General features: G+C 48.7%; 1 protein-coding gene across 3 annotated transcripts in view; it reads right to left on the reverse strand.

Moving 5' to 3' along the window:
- GPSM1 (G protein signaling modulator 1) overlaps window positions 1–18,387 on the reverse strand; it is an 83,071-nt gene that overhangs the window by 24,111 nt on the left and 40,573 nt on the right. For 2 of the 3 annotated variants that reach the window (XM_055719848.1, XM_055719849.1), the window contains exons 10-11: window positions 7,676–7,746; window positions 4,129–4,308 (exon numbers count right to left, since the gene is read on the reverse strand). In XM_055719848.1, the coding sequence (XP_055575823.1) occupies window positions 4,129–4,308; window positions 7,676–7,746 (251 nt within the window). The remainder of the gene's footprint in view (window positions 1–4,128; window positions 4,309–7,675; window positions 7,747–18,387) is intronic. The other variant, XM_055719850.1, reaches the window with a different exon arrangement.

Raw genomic sequence — 18,387 nt, forward strand, 5'->3', positions numbered from 1 at the left:
GACAGAGCAGCCAGCAGGGACAGGCTCTTCTCCATCCCCAAGCTCACTTTGCCTCCCTTCACTTTTCCCTGCCTCCCCTCCCCTCTCCCGCCTCCTCCCATGGGGAGTTTCCCAGCAGCTCAGTAATTAGCATCATCATCACCAAAGTTAGTAACACCACCACAAGCTCCTGCCATCCGAAGCTCAAACAACTTTACAGCCATCATCACGCCTCTGTAACCTCCCGAGGGTAGGCAGGGAAGCAGCATTACCCCATCGCACAGAGGGAGAGATGGGCAGGGACCCAGCACCCAGCAAGCTCTGATTCAGGCACTGCACCCTGTCCCTGGGACCTGCCCACTGCAGCACAGCCCCTTTGGAAGGAGGTCAGTGGCTGTGTTGACAGTAGGGCTTATCCTGAGATTACACCACTCGGCTTGGGGCTTGGCAGTCCTGGGATGAGTTTTTTTTCCTGGGCATCCCTGCACACAGCCTCGGTTTCCCTCTGCAAAATGACCGTGGGAGAGCAGCACACAGGACCACGTGCACCGTCTGAACTCATGCCTCCTGATGGGACAGCAGGTATTGTGGCATCCCATAAAAGCACCTTAGATCAACCATTAGACTCCCCTCTACTTAAGGACTTGCTGTTGACTGATGGATTAAAGAGGATTTTTGCTTTGAGTATTCACAAAATGAGGCATCTCGAGGGATTCTTGCCTAAACAGCCTGACCAGGGAAAGCTTCTCTTCCGTCTTGGGTGGGGTTTGCTACATTTGATTAAAAAGGCTCCCATGGATAGAAATTACAGCTTTTCAGAAAAGCCCACCCACGCTCCCCTACACAGACTGACGCAGCCCCGGTAGCCTCCTGACAGACAGGGACAAAAGCAGAACACAAGGCAATGGGTTGCATTGCTTTTGGCAACTACTTGCAAGATGACACTGACTTTAAATGTTCTGAGGTCTGGCCTATGCTACAAAGTCAGGCTAGCAGAACTGTCAGCTGGGAGCACCGACAGAAAACAAAATTCACCTGAAGTGACCCAGCCTTGTCCACCAGAACATGCTGCAGAGCCGTTCTCCTGGCAAAACAACCCTTTCTGAAGGGTCTCTCGTGTGGCTGGGCATGGTCTGATGACAACCAGCTGGCGTAAGCCATGTGCCGGCAGGGCTCTGTTGCCTGCAATAGGGGTGACAGACCATTGATTCCTGTGCCTGGACAAACGGCATGCACATGGCACCGCCAGGCACTGCAGGGATCAGGGCACCATTTCAAACGCCTCCTGAGCCTCTCCAGCTCCGGCTTCTGAAGAGCTCCTGGATTTCGGAGGGTGTTTCAGAAAAATTTTGGAAAGGGGATATAAAGTACACCTGCCTTCACTTTGTGGGTGCACCGGCAGCGGCAAAACCTAGTTGGGTGCTCTGGCCTTCCTGGCATTTAAGGATGGCAGGATGCCCTGCCGAGCGTGATGCTGGGAGGCTTCGGCATCCCACCTGCATTTTACTAAGCAAACTCCCCTCTGCCATTCAGAGCACCTGCCTGCCAAGACTGCAAGCTGATTGTGCTACGTAACTCTGTATAGCTACTGGCCTGAAGAAAAATCCAATAAAACACTTGTCATTGTCATTTTTATGGGATATGGACTATGGTCCATTAGATAACAAATAAGGGGCATTCTTTAAAACGTAAGACAGGTAGTCACTCTTCTCCTCCAGCCATGAGCACCGAAGAGTGCATTGATCTATTCTCTCTTGGGATAGAATGGGACATGTTCAGTGTCTGCAAGGAGGAAGATTTTTTTTTTTCCCCCCCACATCACTGCCCTGCATGTCCTGTTGAATTCACTGTATGCTGTTCCACTACCACGTGCACCAGACGTGCCTGGGAACTGAACTCCAAACGGACTCTGGAGGCTCAGCTCGCAAATCCAGAGCAAGTGGGGAGCTAACACACACGCTGCAAAGCCAGGGCACACAGGGAACTGGCCCTGGAAGAACAGCTGACACAAGAAGACCACTGCAGTAACCAAGTAGAGCCTCAGCCACCACTCTGCAAGTGCAAACCCTTTTGCATCCCTGCTGCATGGTCACCCAGCCCCTGAAGGATGGATGGGAGGAGCAGCGTGTCCCTCGCCTGCTCACACACTTCCATCAGTCAGGAACAGCACAAAACAAAACCAGGTGTCTGAGAGCCACCTCCTGCAACTGGGGTATGCATGTCCACGTCTTCACTCGCTCTTTCACGGACATTCACCAAAACCCCATGTGTGCTGTCAAGAGGTCACCAGTGGTTGGCCAGTGTCCCATGGGGCCTTTTCTTAGACACAGCCTATGTACTCACAGCTACACTCCCGAGGAATGCTTTTGGCCTTGCTCTTGATGGAGCATGGCTTTGTTTGGTTTCTGGCTGAACGTCTGAGTTAAAAATACAAGGCTACTTTTAGCAGAAGCGTGTTTTTTTCTGCCTTTGTATTGCCTTGGATGCCCCCATGCTCCTGTCTTCTTTCTGGCTCAGAAGAGCTTTGTTTTCCTTCTCAATGATCGTGTTTGCACCGGTGAGCAGTAGGAAATGCTTTTCCTATTAGACCATTTCCATCAGCACTGTTGGGAGTGAAGAATGAGCTCAGAGAAGTCTAAAAAAAACCCAGTTGGTGCAAAGTTCCTGTCTCCAGTGGTCACGGAACTGGAAATTAGGAATGCCTGTGGTCAAAAAGGGATGTGTACATACGCACACACACACACAGGTACAGCAGGGTATGTTCTCCCCGTGATCCGCAGACCAGGAACAAAGGATTCAGTGCTAGAAACACTCTCAAGCACCCCCACTCTACAGACAGGCTTCATCCCAAGCTCTGCAGCTCAGACCCTTTCTTACCCAGCATGAAAATATTTTAATTTGCTTTCCTTAAATGCCAAGAAAAAATAGGCCTATCTTTCCTGGCTTGGATTTATTCCATCTGGAATCACTGCATGATCACAGGACTGTGATAGCATGTTACAGTCTCAATATAAAGCAAGAGCCCAAATACTTTCAAGCACCCGTGCAACCATTAAATCTTTGCTGTTATGCTCCCTATCTCCTGGCAACAAAAAGCTGAGGACTTGGGGCTTCTCACTCAAGATACTGAGTCCAAGTATCTCCAAGCCCCCTCCCAACAATGATCCAGAAAAATGCCATGGTTTGTGGGTGTGATCCCTGTCTCCAGGGCTGCGAGCAAAACCAACACAGCTGCAGGAAACCTGCCCAGTACACTGGATTTGCCATGTGTCACAACATCAACATCAACACAACCGGAAAACAACGGCCTAACAAACAGCTCAATTGTTCCAGGGTATGGATCTCCACCACCTACTGGGGAACCAAGCACAGACTGAGGCAGAGCTCTTCAACCCTAACACAGGACCGGCTGCATGCCAGTAACCCATAAAGCACTGACATCAGGGCCAGCTCCTCTGGCCAGCTTCTGCTCTTTAGGAAATATGTTCCACCTAAGCTGCTTCCAAAGAGAAGCTCTTAGACCATGATTTTCTATCTCTGCCTAACGGTTGAGGAATTCAAAGAGACCACCCTGCACATTGCCACTCTGAGGGCCACCAATGTGACCAGGAGGTGAGAGTGAACAATATCTAAGTTCCCAGGTTTGGCAAAGGCAACCAGCATTCCTGATTGTTCATCAAAAACCTGAAAGGGGCTCTGTTTCTTGAAGACAACAAGTCCACTCCTCATGAATCCCAGGAGACTGAACAAGTAGGCTCCACAAAGCAAGGAGTCCAAATTGCTGTGCTCTTCTGGAATTCAAGGCATCACATTCTGACAGTCCCAAACTCGGGAAAGTTCAGGTCCAGACTCCCATCCCTCAAGAGGTTACAAATACCACCACTAAATACCAAGCTCTTAAAAACCAGTTCACGATGGCGGCTGGTACAATTCATCATTTAAACACACAGTTATGCTGAGGCTCAAAAAGACAAAATGATTTGCCTTCAGCTGCCCAAACAGTCAACAGCAGAGCCAGATGCAGGCTCTGTTTTCCAGCCAAAAGACCACACTGTCATCCCCATACCAGGTTAGAAAAGAGGTAAGAACAGACATGCTATAAGAAACTCCTAGATCAGTATTTGAGGAAAAAAAAAATCATCTTCCTACCGACTGTGACACCTGGACTCGGACTTCACTGGTATCCAGTGGCGAGGTACTTGACCCCTGAGACTTTCTCTCTGAACTGGATTGATGCTCCCGGTATTTCTTTGACCTCGCAGGTAATGACAAGAACTCTTTTCCTGAGATCTTCAGGTCTCCCATGTGATGGCTGTCCCCATTCTGGTCCTTGGGAAAGCAAGAAACAGTCATTGCACAAATTGCCTCTCTCTGGTTTACATGGAGATCTGTTGGCAAGTAGCCACAGAACAGGAGACGCACAGAAGCAAGAAGTTAATGTGGAGTTTAGATTGTGTGAGTTGCCACTTGTCATGTGCAGAGCTGAATGAGGACATGTTGGCCATCTCTGCCGTGTGTGATTTTAATGAGTGGAGAGGAAGCATCACCCAAACAACACACAGTAGTCAACTTCTCCACAGGGAGAAGTAGCATCCTCTTAAAAAAAAAAAAAAAAAAAAAAAAAAGGATGCAGGTAGAAGCATGGCTGGTTTATTTATAGGCATAAGGAATGATGGATGAAAGGTCCAGAAGCAGTCGCTGCTGCTAGCGATTTCTGGCAACTACGCTCATAAAAAACCTCTTCCATCTTGCCCAGGATACAAAACTCTTGGCCCCAGTCCCTCCACTTGCTGTTCCTCACTTCTCCCCAGCGCCAGCTGTGCAGCAGCCCACACTGCACCATGGATAACCCAACCATGCCCCAGGGGACATGGCTATGCTAGATGCTCCACAGCACTTCCCACCTCTAGGATCCAGCTCCCAGCACAAATATTGCATGGCCTGACACAGTGTCTCCCACTGTCTTCAGCAAGAAGGGCCCTTATCCAGCCGTTTCCTAATGAATGGTTGGGGTCCCATTCAGCTCTTCTGCCAACCCTCACGCCAGCAGAGCACATGGGGACCGCAGGGTGACGTGGCTAACTACAGCAGACGATCACAAGCAGCCCCCTGTCCTCTCACTGCTGTTCTCCTTTGCTCTCTTAAATGCTTGTGTTCCGTGCTCCCACAGACATATAAAATACAGGATTATCACCCCTGTGTAAAGCACGGGGAAACTGAAGTGACAGTTTACATGTCTCAAAGTTTTTATCCTGCCCCGTGCCTGGCTCCCCCCTTGTCATCTCCATCTCTTACGACGCACGCAGCTCTATCCCTTCTCTGTCAGAAGACTGGAATTGAGCTAATGGCCCTGCCTGTATTATCATAACAGCCTCATTACTGCTGTCACACAGATGAGGCTCTCGTACAGAGGTACCAGAGGAGTATTCAGCATTTGGCTCCAAAGTCACTTATTAAAGGCACCAGGCACTTTATGTGTAACCTGTGGGAACCGAGTGCTAAAACCTGCTTGAAGCTTTGGGCTTCAGCGCTTCGGGGCTGCAAACCACCTCTTCATCATACATAAAGCGCTGAGGGGACTCCCCAGGGTATCCTCACTACAGCAATTACAATTACTTGCAGGTGAAAGAATCTCAAGTACAGCTCAGGAGATGACCCAAGGCTGGGATTTAAGGGCACACAGACTGAAAAGCCAAGGATACTGAACAGGATCCAAAGTCACTGCACAACAACAGCACAGTGGGATGCTGTAGCCAAAATGACTTTTCTACTCCTTGCAATACAAACAGGAACAGTGAGAACAAGTACAGAGAGATTCATTTCCCTAGATGCTATTGATGGGACCAACTGCAGCGAGGCTGGCGTCCACATTTTGAAAAGCAGCCACAAAAGTGGATTTCAGAACCGGAAAGAAACTGCCTTACAATGCCTTACTGCCTTAGTTAGAGCCCTCAAACTGTTTAGTTCATGACAAAAAGAATAGATGACTCAATTACAGCACGCAAGCACCTTCAGGCTAAAAAACAGCATGTGATGAAGAGATTTTTAGCCTGGTAGAGAGAGGAATAAACAAGAACCAATGGCTGGGAGCTAAAACCAGAGAAGCTCAGAACAAGGAGTAAGGCACAGGTTGGAGAGGGCAGTAAGATCAGGGAAGCACTGTTCACGCTGTATGCTAGGACATTCAGAACCGATGAGGGTGCTTCTTGGAAGATACACTCTACCCAGACGCATGACTCCATGCAGAGGCATTGGACAAGAGCTCCTGGCCTGTGCAGTGACAGAGGTCCCTGCTGACTTTGAAGGCTATCTCTAGCAGAGATGATGGGCAGAGAGGGTGAGACAATAACAGAAGGGTGCTGGAGAGATCACAGTTCAGTCCAGTGATGTATTTTTTATAATTTTATCACCCTCACCACAGCAAGCTTGAAGCAAACAACCCTCTCCCATGACTGTAATCATGGGAGCAGCAGCAAAGAGAAAGGGGAATTACATCCAAAACAGCCTTGCAAGGAGAGGTGAACTCACACACACCCCACAGGACCATGGCAGGGAGAATGGGACTACTCATGCCTGACTCCACAGTTACAAACTACCCACAGCTCCTGTTTACTCCATCCGCCCTGTGAAATCCCACAACCCTGCCTGAACTATTGAACGAGGTTCAGTTTGTACAGCAAAGAGTAGGAAACAAACAGCATTAGCAGCACATCACACATCAAAACTCTCCCTGCCAACCCTCTGGGCTGTGGGTTGTGTATCCAATGAGGATACACGATCAAACGTCTCCCTGACGTCGGGCATTGCTGTCCCTGCTATCAACACCCGAGATGGAGTTGCACTGGTTAAAGCAGGCAGGAACCAAAATGGCCAACGGGCAGTTGAAAGAATTAATAAAAGTATGTAAGTGTGTTTGGCATTTAACTCCCAGAGTTAATTCAAGGAGGAGCTTTTGTCTGAGCCCCCAGTGCTTACTGGGGTGTTTAGGCAAAGGCAGAGCACGGCTGCCCGCCTGGCCACCTCCTCTGCCAACAGACATGACCGAGCCTCATGGCAGCACCAGTGCCTGCTGCTGGGCACATCCAGCGATCCGGTGCAGGATTTTCTGAGAAACTTAGATGATCCTTGTAGGCAGAAAGGCTCAGTGCCTTCCCAGCTGACTAGAAACAGCCTTTGCCCTGGGGAGATTGAGAAAATACTGATCTGCTTGGATCTGACACTTCCAGCAGTGAAGCGGAGCAGAGGCAACCCTTAGAGCCACTTGGAACAAAACCTCTGCCTCCTGCCACGCACCATCTCCTGCTTCTGACCTCCCCTTCCCGACCTGTGCTGAACACAACACTCTGCTGGGCTAATAAGGCACTGAGACTGGCCACCAGCCACCACAGAAGCTAAAATGCTAACGATTATCCTCTCAATACAGGTTTGCTGTTTGTGGTTTTGGTTTTTTGGTTTGGTGTTGTTTGGTTGTTTTTTTTTAAAAAAAAAAAAAAGCATAAAGTGGATTTTTCAGCTTTCAGTTGTTAAGTGCCTTTTCAGTTAGACCAGCTGTTCCCCTCCTCCAAGCTCTCTAGAAGCCCTCTCTGGTTAATCCCATTGACTCCAACATATCTGCTAATTGCATACTTCCCTGCAAACGAAGCCAGTCAACAAGCCATTACAGATTCCTACTGATAGGCCAGACATGGTTGCTTACCTTTTCAGAAGGGAACTTCAGGAGGTCTAAGCTGTCCATGCTGTTCCTTTGGAGTCTCTTTGGCCTGGCTCCTGCAAAACAACGCACTCTTGCATCAGGAGCATGTCACTCACTGACAGCACTAATGTCACACAGATAAAATTCAAACCATGGCAGATCCTCCGCTCCTGTTAACTACAAAGTCAAAAGGACGGGATGTTGCAGCTGTGCTGTCCTTGAGATTCCAATGTGGACTGGTTTTTTTCCCCTCTATTGTTTTGGGTCTTTTTCAAAACACTATCACAGCAGGGTCAGCAACAGCTAGGGCTGCATGAGGCTTTTGCTATCAAACCAGTAGCCGGGTCACACTATGACCCTGATTCTCAAATGGGATCTCTGGAATTCAGGAGTTACAAACCCCACACTAAACCACAAAGGTCATGGGACTGACATTGAGAAAAATCATAACAAAAATATAGTTATAATACATCTGTGAATTTGTTACTTTATCTTTGTGATTTTAAAGAATGTATCTGGGATGCAGCTTTGAGTTTTCTCTACAGTCACAAGGACGAAAAAACAAAGTGAAGGAGCAAATGTTTTCTAACTGCCATAGGCCCAGCCTTAAGGGGAGCAAAACCTCGCCCTGAACCTGACTGAGAAATCAAAATTTAGCAGAGTTTGTGGTATTCATATGAGATTTCATAAAATTCATTTCAATGTACTATTTCAGCAATAACGGTGGGTGAAACGTAGTTCAGCTCCGACTCCTCTTTCCAAATTCTCTTTACCTCCACTTCTCCCTCCAGCCTGCTTCCAGCTGCTATTGCCTCGCTCACTAATAGCCAGGATTTGCAAAATGGCCCTGGGATGGCTTCCCCACGCATCTGGGAAAACTTCTGCCCTCCTGCTCCTCCTTTCCTGAAGATTCAGTTTTGCTGAGCACCACATGACATCCCGCACCAGCACCACCAAACAGGGCAGAAATGAAAGCTCTCGACTCCAGGTCCCATGACAGCTTCCAAGCTTCAGGGGAAATCCTGGGGGAGGGCGAATGAATGCATGTGAATTGCAACCCATCCCTGTGCTGAGCCCTGAGAACGGAAACGGCTGAGCTTTCTGTGGTTCTTGCAACAGCAAACCCACCAAACCTAAAGATTCCCCAGTTTCCCACCACCACCTAACAGCACCGTTGCTTACGTTACAGCAGCCCCCGTGGACCCTGTTTGAACCCAGGGTGCCACTGAGCTGCTCACTAGAGAAACTTCATGACAGAGAAGGCACAAAATTCATAAACCCATTCAAGACTAACTGTAAGCAGAACATGGGGATTAAACGGACAAAGCCAGCAGGTAGCAGGGATTCCTGCACTAACACACATCCAGCTCAGCCAGGGCTCCAGGTGTGACCATAGTTATATCTAAACTGCAGCAACTCCAAAGACACCGCTGCTTTGAAAAGTTCAACCTCGCTCAGCTTCATGAGATGCAAGACAAGCTCAGACCAGCTGGGACTTCATTAAGGATCCTAGTGATAAGTCTGCCTATTAGTGGTAAGTGACCTGAAGGTAATTTCACTGCCCCTCGCTATCCTGAAGTGATTTACTTCTTGCGGCCATAAAGCCTCAAATCAGCCAAGTATTTCTGCACGTTTCTGCCTCTCTACTCCCAAAAGCACATTAGCACCAGCTTCATTTTAAGGTGACTTCAGTACTGACTAGGCTTTGAGTTCAGCAGGGATTGACATCAGGGTTGGTGAATAGGTGCAGAACAGATATTGATGCGAATACGCAGAGAGCAAGGAAAACATGTCACAAGCAGCTGTCATTTCTACCAAACTCTACCCCCTTCCACCTTGCAAAGGCAGTTAACTCACTTGGCAGCAGCTCAGTAACAACAGGATTTGATCCCGGAACGTCAGCAATTGCTGCTGACACTGGCAACTGTTCAGACATGGGGTTGCCATCCCTTTGGAGCAGGCAGGAAAAAAGGACCTTGCTGCCCTCAACAAAGCAGGCAGAACTCTTGGTTTTACCATTTTTATTTCAGTCTGTGCTTATGCTTATTAAGATATATTATCCAAGGCACCTTACATTTACTAACATATCTTAAAACACCTCCTGTGAGCAGGCTGACAAAGGCTCGTGCTGTTGGATACCAACGGAACGATACGGTTATTTGGTAGCTGAACACAGGGATTACCACAGGCTGGATGGACACTCAGCCTGAAGACAGCAGAAATGACCAAGCCTGAGCCCTCTCCCACCATAAAACAGTGAGAGCTGCACCGCTCCCCGAGGGCAGGCACAACCCACCACTTCACCCCATGCAGGACTCCCACACACTAAATGCCACCCAACCTCACGCTCCCCCAGGGTAGCAGCGATACCAGCTGTCCGCTGACAGGACCCCAAGCTCTTAACCAAAGCCAAAGTCCCCACACCACCTTAGTGGGAGACACAAGGCACCCCCCACCCAGCTCCCATGGCTCTGCCACGCTCCCACCAACAGCCTGTGGGCACCAGCACAGATGAGGTGGCTGTGGAGCAGCAGGGTGGCTGCTGCTGACCCCTGGGCTCCTCCCATGCTGCCAAACAAGCAAAGGGCTTTTAGCTGCTGCCACGGTGTCAGGCAGGAGCTCAGCGAAGTACAGGCAGCGGTGGGTTGTGGCCAGTGGCTCCCCGTTGTGCAGGAGGACGTTCTGGATGTTGCTAGAGCTGCTCATGGCTCTCAGCTCCCCTCAGAATAACCTACAGTCTTATGTATGGAGCAGCAAAGCGGGTCTGGAATAAAAGCCACCTACAAACACTTAATGAGATGGTATATTTGGGTTTCAAAGCAATGCCCAAGAGGCGAGGCCAGCATCTGGAAGTGAGCGTGCGTCACAGCGGCTTTTAACGGCCACTTCCAGGAAAGCAAGAAAGAAGCGAAGTGCGTCTGATTAGATCAACACAGATCATTTCCAACAGTCTAAAGAGTCATTAATTATACACCTCCATCCTCAGGTGCTTTTGTACATTTGCAGTAGCATTAAACCACTGGCCAGAAACCATTTATCTCTGATCTGAGAAAACCTGCCTTCCTCTTTGTTAATTTAATATACGTAGTCAGCTGAGTCTAGCCCAGCATTGGGGCATGCAGAACAACTTGTCTTTTCCAGTTGTTTTGATGCTGGTGTTCAGCTGTTACCACGTGGATTTCGCATTCAGTTGAACAGTTAGGAATTACAGCGAGGAAGCAGTTAGGAGTTACAGCGAGGAAGCAGTTAGGAGTTACAAACTCAACTTCAGAGCCATCCAACTCAGCTGTTTTTTTTTCCAGAAGAAAACACAACCAGTGCCGGGGCCAAGCACTGGCCTCATGAAAGCCCATGGTTCTGCCACCCCACTCACCACGAGCTGTCCCGCGGGTGGAACAAACAGCACCATTAAAACAAGCAGCTAGAAAAATTAAGAGGCTACTTATCAATCAAGGCTGTCGTAAACCAGATCGACACAGGCAGGTTTTTTCCTGCAAGCGTGGGAGCGTCTCCCCTTTGCTCCACAGCAGATGGGCGCGGGAGCCTGCGTGTACTCATTTTCCAGGAAAGCAGAAAGATTTCCATACTCACAAGCAACCCAGGACAGGAGGAGTCCCATTAACTTTCCACCTCTGACCAGGACATTCCCTCAGATGGCTCCAGAAGTAACTTTCAGCCTCCTTCAAGTTATTTCTCCCAGAAATACCTGCAACACTGCCTAACACTCAGCAAAAGTTCAACTCTGCCTGTCTCTCCAGTGCCGATCAACAAAGTCAGCAGCAGCCGTGGATGCAAAAGATTGAGCAGCTGAAAACCTGAGTCTGTTCCTCTGGAAGGTTTTTTCCTCTCTCTCCAGTATTTATTGGCATGTTTACCAAGCTTACTGCAGAGTAACGGAAAACCTCAGGGGCATTTCTAAATGCTCTCTCTGTCTTTAAGGTTTACTGAGATCTCTAATAGAGCAAGTTGAAACCTTCTTGTGAACATCAGCTGAGCAACGGTACTGACTGGCTGCATTCATGCCTTGTTTTCCTGGAGCTCCTCGGATGCTGTTCTTTTCACTGCTCAGGCCCAGGGTGGTTGTTTCTTTTTAAAATATTTTTTTTCAAAATCTCTCCCTGCCCCTCACCCCAGCCCGTGATCTCAACACCACCATGAAGCAAGGGGATTGTTTTTACTTTTTGCTTCTGCAATTTTGTTCCTGAGGTGAGTTTAACGGTTTTCACATTCTTGTATTTCAAAACTCGATGAAGCAGTCACCTCCCTCCTTCCCTGGAAGGCAGCAATGGACTCTGAGGAGGGGGCAGTTCACTGCAACAGAGCAGAGGGTGATGCCTCTGTGCTTGCCTGCATGCATACGAGACATCCTCGCTTCCCCCAGCTCCCTCACACACCCCACATCTCACAAGGGCTCCCTATTCTTCTGCCTTTGGTTCACCAACCCAACGTATCCATGCCAGATACCCACTCAGACCCATCTTTTTTCTGCCTCACACACCTACCCTGCAGAAATGGGGGTGGGTCCCTCTGCACATCCTTGTGCCACCTGCAACAACATGGATACAGGAACATTTATCTAGAAACCTCACAGCCAGAAGTGTGGTAGTGCACGCTCCCTACTTTTCTTGGGCTTTTTAAGCTGATCATTGTAGATCTACATTGGGCACTGCACGTCTGATGGAGAGGCTATGCCCCTGTCACCAGCTTCATGACGCCTGGAAAGGCAGGACCAGTATGGTCTCCAGAGGGAAGGACATTCTTCCTTGCCACAGGCAGGTACTCCAACAGGCAAGTCCCCAGCTTTCAGGGTGCAGTTTTGAGGAGAAATGCTCACGCAGCAAAAATTCTCTAGCAGTACCTTGCTACAGTGAGATGCTGCTACAGAAAACACAAGGAAGTGTTTTATCATAGGATGGTGATGGGATCATCCCATGTAAATTTGCAGTAGGGCAAACCTGGGCAGAGTTCTGTTCCTCTATGGACAGTCTCCATATCCAACTGGTGCTCCTGAGATTTCAGAGTTGACAAGATTGAGCAGAACATGTGTAGCAGCAACGCAGGGAGTCCTGCCAGGAGCTCTCATCAAGTTGACATGTGCTTTGATAACTCCTAGGCTCTCCCCCATCTCCAGCAGCTTGGAGAGCTGCCTACTCCATCCCGCTTTGAGAGGAAGCAAACCCCCCACCCCCCCCGCGATGCAGATCGAGCGACAGTTCTATTTGCAGGCCGGGAACACACTGTATCCCTCTGGGGTGGCTGTACCAGAGGAAACAGAATTAAACCTGACAGTGGACTCCACAGAAGACCAAGAGGGAAAGGTTGTATGGCCAGCATCATCCCCCCTGCCTCCAGTGCCCCTGGCTGAGCAGTGCATACAGCTCGGTGGCAGCAGCTACCCCACAGAGCACAAGCTTTGCACCCCAAAGAACACGACAAATCTTGGCATAACCACTTGCCGTATTCTCATGAAAAGGTCATTTCTCTCTGTACCTCTATTAACTGAGATACTGACTTGTCTTTTGGGTGAGGTCTTCCAGCCCAGGACAACGTCTCCTCACATTTGTGCAGACCAAAGCATTTCATAACCTTTATTTTGGCAGACAACTCTAAATATTGTTCAATATGATTAAATTAGACCAGCCAGCCAGTTGTTTGGGGTAGAAAACTGGTCTGGTAAACCCTTCCAAGCTCAGAAGTGACAATGGAGATACAGTCCAGCAATCCACATGCTCACAGAGCATCTCAAATCATAGGCTACTGACATCTAATCAGGAAAGCTCTGTCAAGCTAGTGCTTCGTTATTACAGCAAGCTCTCTAAAGAGGAAAAGGGGTGGGGTGGAGTGTGGAAAATCAAGCGGATCAGCGAGAAAAGCAGTGGGGGGACAACACAGGGGACAGGGAAGCATAACATTTAAAGCTTTAATTAGTCTTCAAACACATAATGGGTTCTGGCACTATAAATCCACTTGACCTCTATTATTGCCAGCACTTGCATGATAAATGCTGGCATTTGTTTTCCCAGTTGTTACCAGCATAGAACAATACTTTTCTCTAAATAAAGCAAGCAAATAGTACCAGTTATTTATGGCTGTGCCATAAAATTCTGGCACCAAGCTGTTGTGTGTCAGTCCATGGAAAGGACCATCTGCTTACCCCCCAAATCCTTTAGACAGGAAAGGACTCGGGGAATCCTGACAGCTCTGAACCCTTCTGTGTCTGAGGATAGGGCTAAATGGGCAAAACAACATTTTTCTGCCTATCAGTTATTTGAGGGGTTTTCTGGCTGCAGGGTCTAGACAAAAGCCAAAAGTGGGCATGGCTGGTAACAGAAAGGATAGTACACACGAAAATAATCAAGTCAATCCATAACTAAGGGCTGGGGAAAGCTGTCAGGAGGTTGTTTTTCAATGTGGTGTCACATCAGACTCGCTCAGGAACATTTTGGTCCCATGCAAGGCCCTCCATCCTCAGGTCTCCATTATCAGAACTGGGAGCCAAAAGGACAGGAGCAATGCCTCTTCTGCTGGGAAGATCAGGCTCCAGCATGTTTGCTCTGATGTGCTGTATTCATTGGCACACAGAGAGCACACAGCTGAGCAAATATCAGCCTTCCAGACAGATCCTGAGCGCTACAAAAACCTTCTCTGGAATAACAATTTTGCAGGTTTTTTCTCCGTGGCAAAACTCTTCCTTTAAAAAAGAGAAGTATATACAATATGCAGTTAATAAAGAGAAATTACTTTGGAATCAAGATGCTCGTCTGCCTGATTTGGCAGAAGATGCTTTGTGTACATGTCACCAGAGTTTTACATCCTCCAGAATCCAGTCTGACAGCTGAACAACTGGCTGAAAGTAACAGCAGCACTGCACATCTATATGGCACCCAAGAGCCTCAGGACGTCTGGCTGCATCCAGGGTGAGCAGCTAGCACAGGCTTCTCAGGCGGGGAGAATAATAGACACTCCAGACCCCACACCAGAACAGCCTTCACATTCACATGGAAGAGGTAAGCCTTTAAGCAAAAGTCCTCCTTGAAGACAGAGATGGGACAAGGCAGCAAAACCACATAGCTCAGGAAAGCTGCAATCTTTGAGTACAAGTTGATTTTACATCTTGTAGCCTTACAACTACTATTAATTGCCATGAGGTTGGGCGCATCTTTGATTTCAGTATTCCCATACACATGCAATGGGCATTAGCTTTTCTCTAATTGAGCAAGGCTGGAATAATGCTTATTTGCAAATAAAGTGTTCGCAATCCAGGTCAAAGAACGAAGTATTTTGGTGTATTTGCAGCATCTAGAAAATGCAGAGTACCCAATCATGCAATACCTAACAGATACTAAATACAAGCCTTGGAGCTTGTGGGAAGCTTGGAGATGTATTAGAGGCAGCCTACTGTAACCATAACCTCCCCCAGGCAATGGTCTGCTTACTAGATTAACAGTTGTGGGGACAGGAGGATTTTCTGGGCAATAAACTGAACTGGGTGGAGCAGGCTGGGAGGAGGCATGTAACCTCAGGGCTAATTCAAGAACAGCATGAAAGGCTTGGCAGGAACACCTGGGTTTCTCCTAAGAGCAAGATCTTCTCTGCCAGTATATAGCAGAGTCTCATGACCTCCCATCTTCCTTTATCAGCTTATGTTGAACAAGCGGAGATCAAAAAGAAACCGAGTTTGAACTAGAAAGTGACACACAGTAATTAACACAGGCAACACCTCCAGCAGCTAGACAAGCCCAGCTACGGCAGCAGAGTCCTACAGACTGACTCAGGGAGGGCAAAAGAGAGAGCACCACACGTCAGAGCTTTGCAGTGATCAAACACTCCCAGTAAAATCCTCTAAAGAGGGTCAATGTTCTTGATCCCTCCTCCTGGATGCTGTTGTGAATCAGTCAGCAGCTTGCAGCAGCCAGACACTTCCCAGCTACTGGAACATGGCTGGCCACACTGGACTCTGAATTCGTGAGCTCCGTCTCTAGGAGCTGCCAGGTCTCTGCTAAGCAAAGGTCTGTTGTCTGAGCACTCGTCCCTGCCAGGCTAGGGGCCAGCCTTGCTGCTGAGTGAAGGAGTACGTTTCCTGAGGTCAGTCAAGAGATAACGGTGACTCATGCTGAGGGTCTGGCCTTGCCTTGCTCAGTCAAGCGCCAAAGCAGACCATGGTCATCTGTGTAAGAAGTTTCAGAGATAAAAATTAATTCTAGCTGGGTGAGCTCAGGTCCCTTTCTTGCTCTGTGCTGCAAGAAAATACAATCAGCAGAGGCATCTTGTTCCTCACAGTAATACTGTACCGTTAGACAGAAGATCAGCGTTCCCTACTTGTTGGCTACCAAAGGAAACTGTCTGTGTAAAGCGCGTTTGGGAAGCAGACAGCACACACCAGAGCTGGGATGGCTGCAGGAGCCTGGAACAGCAGCCAAAGGGAACTTCAGGCTTCCCAGCTCAGAGCAGGAGCTTGTGCAAGGAACCGGCAATTTCCAAAAAGTTAGCTCTCCCCACAAGAGCCCCTTGGTTTAATGGACAGCTTTGCCAAAAGCCACGTTGTACTTTCTCTGCCCCAGGCTTCAGGAACTGGCCTCTCATTCATCCTCCGTTCTAGCACTTGCAGTCTTCCCTGGCATCAAGATAAAACAAGCACCTGAGTTTCATTAGCTAATTATCTTCTCCTCCAGTCCTGGAGCATTTCCTCTGCTGTGAGCTGAGAAGTTTTGATGTACTTTACATCGATGCTGGGAAGGAGGCTCATGGATAGGGCAAGATGATAGAAGAAGATTTAATACTTCTTAACGCTTTGAGAAGAATATTTTAAAACTTCATAAAGCCAATACTGGGGCAGTCTGAACCGAGTGCTAAATTACTCGTTTTAAATCCAAATGACTCAGAGGTTCATCCCCCCCATCAGCGCTGCTGGAATGATTTAACAGCTATAACAGCAGAGGTTACTCAGATTTGGAAGAAACTCATTACAAAGATAATGAAGAGGCATCCCTTAGAAATCCTTAATCTTCACCCAAGCAGCACTCCTGTCCTTCCCACCCTGCTCCCTTAAGCATCACAGTAAGGACCACCACAGATGCAGGTCTCTTTGGACACCTTCCTGCAGGTGCCTTACTGGGAGGCACATGGGATCATTTGCACTAGCACTCCACTGAGCATCTGTTAGAGCACAATAAAGCAACCAGACCACCTTGCATTTTGCCTTCCACCTGGCCAAAAGCTACTCCGCTTCATTCAACGACCTCATCCATCAAAACCCTGCATAAGCAGGTACAATTAACCAGCACGGCCTCAGGCTTTCATTTTCAGAATGAAAAAAAGGCTGAGCTGCAGCCCATCAGCTCTCGGGGAAAATCAAATATAGCTGAGGATACTTAATATAAAGCCATTTTACTTGCTATGCTTACTCAGTCTGACCAGCAAGGACAGGGCAGGTCCCATGCTGAAGCTGTTAGTGGTGTGACTCTTGTACTCAAGTGCCAAGGAAGGCAAATGCTACCTGGACAGTGAAATCACAGCTCAGCGAGCAGGGCTGTCCCCCTGGTCTCAGAGGGTCACATCTCTCTGCTGTCACCCAGCAGAGCCTTTTGCAAGAGGGCTGGGCAAGCCACAGAGAAGGAACATCCCTATCCCTGGGTAGCATCCCAGCCTAAGGCATGGTCTGGCATGGGTTAGCAGCTCTGCCGCCTCTCTGCTTTGCGTCAATAGAGGGCTGGTCAAGCTAGCATATTTCAGCAGCCCTAAACACTTCTTAGATACTTCAAAGATATTTAAAGCAAGCAAACAAACAAAAACAAACAGACTGGGAAACATAAAAGCAGATTTCTTCTACTCCTGTCTAATTGATCCAAGGGTTCAAAGATTCCTGTGAAGAATGCAAGCTCAAAACTGCATTGAGGACGCAAAGATCCACATTCAAAGCCACAAAGAGCTTTGAATCACTGCTGACGATCACTAATCGGGAAGGACTGGGATTTCATGCCCACCCAGGCTCAGCTGCCCACTTCACCATTTGAGGAGACAACCTGAAGCATGGCTGCCTCTCACACAGGGATGTGCATACCCAGCGCAGAGGCTCCTGAACACCAAACAAGTGGAGCAGCCCTGCGCCTACCCTTTTTTCAGCAGAAGATGTGCAGAGAGCAGGGGAAGTCAGGCTCACAGCTGAGTCCTTTCCTGCCCTTAGAGCCTGTCGAGCGCAGCTGGGCAGCAGTGTCTATGTACTGCAAACAGCACAGAAACCTTGCCAGGAACCAGCTGACAGTGCTCTGAAAGCTTCTAACATGCCAATGCCTTCTGGAACACCTGCATTCCGCCCCACCTACACCCAGCTGCCAGGAGAAGTGTTGCTCAGTGTCTCCCATCACTACTGCTTCCATCAGAAATGATGACTGAGGCTGATGCACTGCTGAGAGTGGAAAAGCAGCCCAGAGTCAGTTTTCACTTTGGAGAAGCACTGAGGCTGGCCCGAGCTGATCTCTGCCCTCCATCCAGCACCCCCACCCCTTTGGTGGTGGACGAGCCCCTTCTCTGTGCTCCCCTCCCAGCTGGTAAGCTGCCCTGGCCAGTGCCAGGCTCCAGTGGGGAGAGCTGGCCAAGAGGAACTGAAAAGGGGAAATGTGCAAGGCAGCACTGTTTCGTACACACTGGAGACCCGAGTTACCCACCCAGGGACAGCCCAGGCAGGCGCTGCCACCAGGCTGGGTCCAGGAAGGGCT

The sequence above is a fragment of the Falco cherrug genome, chromosome 9 (assembly GCF_023634085.1).
Source record: "Falco cherrug isolate bFalChe1 chromosome 9, bFalChe1.pri, whole genome shotgun sequence".
NCBI lineage: Eukaryota > Metazoa > Chordata > Aves > Falconiformes > Falconidae > Falco > Falco cherrug.